Genomic DNA, 7,370 nt, shown 5'->3' with positions numbered 1-7,370 from the left:
TTACGCACAAGTTAAATTAATATCACTAGTAACTGGACGTGACCATTTATACATAATTTTGATGGACATTACAATAACAAAAGATAATTTTCTGTTACGATTCGATCGAAACTACTATACTCAGCAGTCACGAATGTAAACTGTGATAGGATACTCTTATCACATGTAGTGATCTGTTTATGGTACGGTTATCTATGTAAATGCACATGTAAACGATGCTTCATTTTTTACTATCGGGTCGACGTTTACATTATAACCGTACAATTTTCTAGTATGTTCTAGTTTCTCTGTATCTAAAAGCAACATTCAAACCCCCTTGAGTAGACAGTAATCTGCAGTTTAAAACAGTTTAAATGGAAATACTGGTAAGGCTGTACTGCGCCTCCTACAGCGGGCAGCCTTAAAACCGGCAGGTAACACAGGTTTTTAAACGGTGCGTTTCTGGCTTCAAACTGAAGTTTGGGTGACTAACTAAATGGCAATGGTAAACTATAACAAATTCACAAAATCTGTAAAGGTTTTACATTTATGCACCATTGAAACAGAAAGTGCGGGGTCTCCGTTTAAGTGTTAAAACGCTATCCGCGTAGTCCGCTACGTCGAATATAATTTTTGATGACACGTAGAGGCCCTAAATAAGAGTAAATTCTACGCCACTGGAAATGAAAGGAGCGCTCGGCAGGTTGATAACGCAGCGTGATTGGCTGCCCTCAAGCCAATCAGAGCCGACTGGCCCATATAACAAGCTGGCAGCAGCGAGGTGCGAAAGGTGACCGCCCCAAGCGCTCTCTTCTGCTGGGACTTGCTTATACTTTTCGGCTCTGATCTGCTTGCATAAAAATACTGGTTAGTCAGTAAATTATTTACACATAGGAATGGCTCTCGCAGATGCGATGCTGCCGTCCATAACCACTTTTGCAAGTAACCAGATTTTGGAGAAAAGGCAGTGTGAAATTGTCAACGTAAGTCTTTTGTTGTATTATTTATTTAGCTTTATTGCATAGTGTTCAGTTTTAAACCACCTGTTAACTTGAAATCGCAGGGGGCTGAAAAGAACGTTTTATCTACTGCTAAACAAATAATGTTAAAGAATTACGTACATGCATATGTTTGTGTTTAGTAACATTTAGCTATTTCTGTTGATCTGTATAATTTCCTCTAGTTGGAGAAAGAATCTTTTGTATACTCACTGTTGTGTGACTTTTGCTGAATTTTGAGTGACTTAATTCCTCCATACTTCCCTTGCACAGGACTGGAAAGTGGAAAAGAATGAAACGAACACACCAGGCGATGATCTGAAATCCCTCATCGAGGTTGAATTTAGCATCGCTAAGTCCCCTGCGCGGAACAGGGATGAGGACGATCTTGCCAAATTCCTAGATTTGGAGTTCATCTTGTCCAACACCGTTGCACTTGAAAGCAATCGGAATTGCTCCCAGTCGTCCGCCTATCCGCTCCCGGAGTCCCCTGAGAGTTGCAGCACGGTGTATGACAGCGACGGCTCCCACCACACGTCCAGTGCCTTTGGGGGCGGCAGCCTAGTGGCGGAGCTGCTCACGCCAGAAATGGGCTACCAAGGAGACGCTCAGCAGGACTACAGCTTCTCCGCGGTTATGGACAGACGCGAGTACACAGAACTTCGCGCACTCAGCATGACAAACCCTGTCCACATACCACTCGATAACATTCACCATATGGTACAGAAAATCAAAACGGAAAACACCGAGCAGTCATGCATGATGGCAGCTGAGTTCATGACCCCCGTGTACGAGCAGAAGCCCCTGCGCTCCGCGCACCTGCAGCAGCTCCAGGGCTACCTGAGCCACGGCGCGCCGCATGCTCTGTCCCGGGACGGGATGATGCGCAAAGACTGCCACCTGGCAGAAGTGCACCCGCAGCACCGGCCCCACTTCATGGCCAATCCCCAATACCCAGCCCAGTACCAGCACCAGCACCAGCAAAACACGTCGCAGTATCAGGGACAGTACAACATGTTTGCGGAGCCCATGCGGCTTCACCACCCCGGCATGATGCTCACTCCGCCGTCATCGCCGCTTCTGGACTTCTTCTCGCCTGACGATTGCAAACCCAAACGGGGGCGTCGGTCCTGGGCGAGGAAGCGCTCGGCTACGCACAGCTGCGAGTTTCCGGGGTGCGGAAAGACATACACCAAAAGCTCCCACCTGAAAGCTCACATGCGGACGCACACAGGTAAGCCGATTGCCTCAAATGTATGTCGGTGATAATAGAACACACCGATCGCCTAACTGAATTTAGCAGAGTATGGAAGTTACGTGACAAGATTTTGGTTTATTTGTGCAGGTGAGAAACCGTACCACTGTAACTGGGAAGGCTGCGGCTGGAAATTCGCCAGGTCGGACGAGCTGACCCGCCACTACAGGAAGCACACGGGCCACCGGCCCTTCCAGTGTCACTTGTGCGAGCGGGCGTTCTCCCGCTCCGACCACCTGGCTCTGCACATGAAGCGGCACATGTGAACCGCGCCTTTTCTCCACTACAGAAAACCCGATGTAAATATACGGACTATGTATACGTAAATTAAGGCAGTATTTAATGACACTCCACTCTTATGAAATGTCTTCCATCGTAAGTTATTGAAAATGAAAACAGACAGTGAACATGAAGATGGGCAGGACCCTTCAGATATTTTTGTAAATAGATTTTTAAACGCAGGCTATTTTCTATGATTATTAATTCTACCTTTCTGGGTATTTTTGCCCCAGATCAGGGAAAAGTAATAGTATTTACTATTGGGAAAAAAACAGCTGTGTTGCCAAATAAATTCAGTAAATGTATTAGGCCTACACTAGCTGTTCTTGCTAACAGCACGCTTCAGTGTCCAACTTTTTTTCGTAAAGGTATTTAAGGGCTATTATGTGAGGTACTGGCAAACTGCCATTTAATAAAGTTGCATATGCTTTTATAAAGCCTGTATGTTAGAAGATTATCTGTAATTGTTCTTGAATTTTCAACAGCAATACCATCCCTATGTAACTTTTCTGTAAAGTGATATTGCTCTGAATGACAGCTGCATAAATTTAATTGTCAAAGTGTTTTATGAGAAAAATAAAACTAAGTGATTTTTAAAAAATATTTCTATGGAATTTATCAATTGGCTAGTCCCGTAAGAGTCCTAATCAGTGAATAAATGAGCCACTTTGCTCGTGGCCGAGGCTGCGTTACACATCACGCACGCATCTGCACGTAAAAGCACTAGGCGTTAATGCAGCGTCACCGCACTGGTCGCTAACGGCTTTCGTTTTGCCCTAGAAAACAATGAAAGCCAACACCTCTCGAAATACAATTTGAATAATGGCAATAACAGCACTATACATGACAGTTATTACGTGGGAGTTATTTAAGAAATTAGGTTCGGCAAGTCTTTCAGAGTTTTGAAACTCGGCATGCTGGATAACCGATCTACTGTAAAGTCTGATTATTATAACAATGTCGGTTAGAAGTGGGATATTAATTTTACCAAGATGCTTTATTCGTATTAACTTACATACATTAAGTGATAAACATTTCAGACGCACATCTTTACTATTTCATCGTCTTTTATGGCATGTTGACGCAAAACGCCCCCTCCTGGACATTTCATTATTAGTGTTTCGGCTCACCTTCCCAATTTTAAATGCGCATGTTTAACGTCTATTTCACTAGACAAAATAGTTTTTTTCTGTATTTAACGCAAGTTCCCAGCTTTTACTTGTACGAACAATAGTTCGTGCGTTAAAAACACATTATTTGCCTAAATTTTGCATTTGGGGTCATGATCAGGTTTGGGAAAAATATAGTACACTGATCAGCTATAACATTGAAACCACTGACAAGCGAAGTGAGCGCTTTCACAAGGTTCCCAGTATGTGATCAGTACCTACCAAACATGGTCCAAGGAAGGTCAGCAACAGGGTCATGGGCGCCCAAGGCACATTGATGCGCATGGGGAGCAAAGGCCAGTCGGTCTGGTCTGATCCCACAGGAGAGCTGCTGTGACACAGATTGCTGAAAAGTGAATGCTGGCTATTATAGAAACGTGTCAGAACACGCAGTGCTTGCTGTATATGGGACTGCGTAGCCATAGACCAGTCAGAGTGCCCATGCTGAGTGTCAGAACTGGACCATAGAGCAATGGAAGAAGGTAGGCTGGTCTGACGAGTCATGTTTTCTGTTACATCATGTGGACAGTTGGGTATGAGTGCGTTGTTTACATCTGGAAGAGATGGCACTAGGAAGAAGCACTACAGGAAGAAGGCAAGTCGGCAGAGGCAGTGTGATGCTCTGGGCAATGTTCTGCTGGGAAACCCCTGGTCCTAGCATTCATGTGGGTGTTACTTTGACATGTACCCCATACCTAAATATTGTTGCAGACCAAGTACACCCCTTCATGGCAATGGTATTTCCCAATAGCAGTGACTTCGTTCAGTAGGATAATGTGCCCTGCCACACTGTGCACACACTGCAGAAAGGTTTGAGGAACATGCAAAAGAGTTCAAGGTGCTGACTTGGCCTCCAAATTCCCCAGAACTCAATCCAATCGAGCACCTGTGGGATGTGCTGGACAAACAAGTCTGATCCATGGAGGCCCCCCCTCGCAGCTTACAGGGCTTACAGGATCTGCTGCTAACTTCTTGGTGCCAGATACCACAGGAGACCTTCAGAGGTCTTGTGGAGTTCATGCCTCGAAGGGTCAGAGCTGTTTTGGCAGCAAGAGAGGAATCGGCACAATATTAGACAGGTGGTTTTAATGTTACAGCTGATCAGTGTATATCAGGTGTGGGCAATCTTATCTATAAAGGGCCATTGCATATACAGCTATTTAGGATAACCTTTAGGTCAGCTGTTCAAACCCAGGTGTGAGAACTCTTCAGACAATCAGTTCTTTAATTGGTAATCTAATTAGAGAGTTGCACTGAAAACCTGCTTACACAGCAGCCTTTTCTTGATAATTTTAACCCTGGGTGAATATTGTTACTATGTTACTAAATCTATGAATGGGTATTTTAATGTTACACTAAAAAGGAAAAATTACTTGGAAAAAAAAGAATAATGTTAGACACCATTTGTGAGAACACCACCCAGGTTTAAACAACAACAAACTATTTCAAGCCAAAAGACACCAGTTACTAGCATCAAAGGAAAAATATGTTAAGGGATAAATACAGCTACCAAGAGCTGGTGTACGTGTGTCTAAAGCACTTTACACGCGGTCATTCTCCACGGCATTTGGACTTGCATTGTATTCTATGTTACTCACCACACGGGGGCGGTGCTTCACTACCTTTTCGCGTCAATGGCCGCAGCTGCAGTGTTCTCATTGAGGACATGGACTCAAAGAGACACATATTGTTTTCAGTTTCGATATTGATATGCGAAAGATATAGGCCTAATTAAACTCGCCAGTTCGTCTTTACCTCTAGAATCGTGAAACATAATCAAATATATAAAAACAAACAAAAAAAATTGTAACAGGAAGAACTATACAATGAAAATAATGTTACGGGATCTATTCTTTCAAAGAAATATGTCTAGCCTTCAAAATTTAAATATTTCTATGTCCCAATGATTTACCCTCAAAGGCCTACCTGCTTCATGCATGTGGCATGACATGCAAACTGTAATTAAAAATGAAACTCTTTTATGAGAATAGAAAATAATGGCAAAATAAAATTACTTCTGTTAGTATCAAAGTATTCACCATGAGACAATGCTGTACATTACACACAGTTTCCATGTAAGGAGATATTGCAGGGCATCCTTTTAATGCACATACATGCATCACATGGGTGACAGTCTGGGAAAAGTTTTGGGTTATTGCTTGGAACAGAGCAATACACAGACCCAAACCTAAACATAAGAAATTTACAAACGAGAGGGGGCCATTCGGCCCATGATACTCGCTTGTTGAGAACTTAACTAATAGCTCAGAATTGTTAAAATCTTACCTAGCTCTGATTTAATGGAACCCAGGGTTTTAGCTTCCGCTACACTAGCAGGAAGACCATTCCATACTCTAACTACACGCTGTGTAAAGAAGTGCTTCCTCAAATTTGTTTTAAAATGTTCTCCCACAGAAGCAGGGACAAGATACAAACCCATCACAGACACATGAAGAACATGTAAAACCTGCACACGCAGAACCAGAGACAAGATACAAATTGCCACAGACACATGAAGAACATGTAAGACCTGCACACGCAGAACCAGAGACAAGATACAAACTGAGACAGACACATGAAGAACATGCAAGCTCTGCACACGCAGAACCAGAGACAGACAAAGGGACGATATAAACCAGCAGCCTCTGGAGGTGTGAGGCTCTGCTGCCCTTCGCTGTGGCCATGTGTAACCCTTCTTTAAAAACCCTTCTATTTTAGCCTTACACAACAAAGTGTCACTTTATGTCACTTTGACGCACTGAAGTGTAGAGTCAGTAATTACTGTTTATGTTACTTTAATAAACACAGTGTCATAACATAACATTATGTCAACAGAAAGACAACCACCATAGGTGATATATGTCAGCTTGATAAAAGAGCTACCAATGTCAGCATGTATGGAAACTACACAAGTTGGAACGAGAGTTTATAAATGTTTTTGACAATTTATGTCGGCTGTCATGAAGCACCTCTGTATGTGTTAGGTTGCCTTACGAAGAGCAGCCTTGATTATTAATAATAATAATAATAATAATAATATTTATTTATTATTATGATTATTATTATTATTATGAAGCACTCATGTATGTGTTAGGTTGCCTTACGAAGAGCAGCCTTGATTAAACCGTTACCAGATCGTTGAGCGCAATCCACTTTATTAAAAAATGAAACGATATTCTCCGTCTATAAAAATAAACACAAAAGTGAAAACAAAAGCATCGAAAATGCTCCAGTGTTTCGTTACAGTTTAGATGAGGCAGAAAGCTGTGAGCATAAGATAACTCAGTTCACACCAAGAGAGGCGGCTCGAAGACGGATGAATGGGTAGTTTAGTAGATAACCTATTCATATATTTCGGGGTGTCGATACAGATTCTTGGAGACTGAAGCATAATACTGACGAACTGGCAAGCAGCCTAAAGAGCCAGTAACCTCAGGAACACATACTGACTAACTTATTCACTGTCGCTCTTTCTAATGTCCTTTAGATTCTTTCCAAAAGGTAAAAATAGTAATAGTGGTGGAAACCTCCAGATGACGTGTGCTGAGGTGACAGGGCGATGATGTGTGTTTTAGGGATATGTAGAGAATTTAATGGTAGCCGACACTAAGTCGAATTAGGCTACATGAAATCAATTAAAGCAACAGATTAAACCAAGGATACATTCATATCCAAACAGATCCAATCAGA

General features: G+C 42.5%; 1 protein-coding gene across 1 annotated transcript; it reads left to right on the top strand.

The window, feature by feature from the left end:
• The first annotated feature begins 755 nt into the window (after positions 1-755).
• Positions 756-3,112, top strand: klf17 (Kruppel like factor 17). Its single transcript, XM_023815793.2, has 3 exons — positions 756-962; positions 1,251-2,211; positions 2,323-3,112. Exons 1-3 carry the CDS (start codon positions 876-878, stop codon positions 2,496-2,498), a joined length of 1,224 nt encoding a protein of 407 aa, XP_023671561.2. The 5' UTR covers positions 756-875; the 3' UTR covers positions 2,499-3,112.
• The last annotated feature ends 4,258 nt before the right edge of the window (positions 3,113-7,370 follow it).

The sequence above is a fragment of the Paramormyrops kingsleyae genome, chromosome 21, assembly GCF_048594095.1.
Source record: "Paramormyrops kingsleyae isolate MSU_618 chromosome 21, PKINGS_0.4, whole genome shotgun sequence".
Lineage (NCBI taxonomy): Eukaryota > Metazoa > Chordata > Actinopteri > Osteoglossiformes > Mormyridae > Paramormyrops > Paramormyrops kingsleyae.
This window is presented reverse-complemented; position numbering and strand designations above follow the sequence as displayed.

Bases quoted from the DNA above. Each gene is read 5' to 3' on its own strand.
- klf17 (XM_023815793.2), top strand. From the start codon at position 876: ATGGCTCTCGCAGATGCGATGCTGCCGTCCATAACCACTTTTGCAAGT. The intron at 963-1,250 runs GTAAGTCTTTTG...TCCCTTGCACAG, and splicing joins GGCAGTGTGAAATTGTCAAC to GACTGGAAAGTGGAAAAGAA. The intron at 2,212-2,322 runs GTAAGCCGATTG...TTATTTGTGCAG, and splicing joins TCACATGCGGACGCACACAG to GTGAGAAACCGTACCACTGT.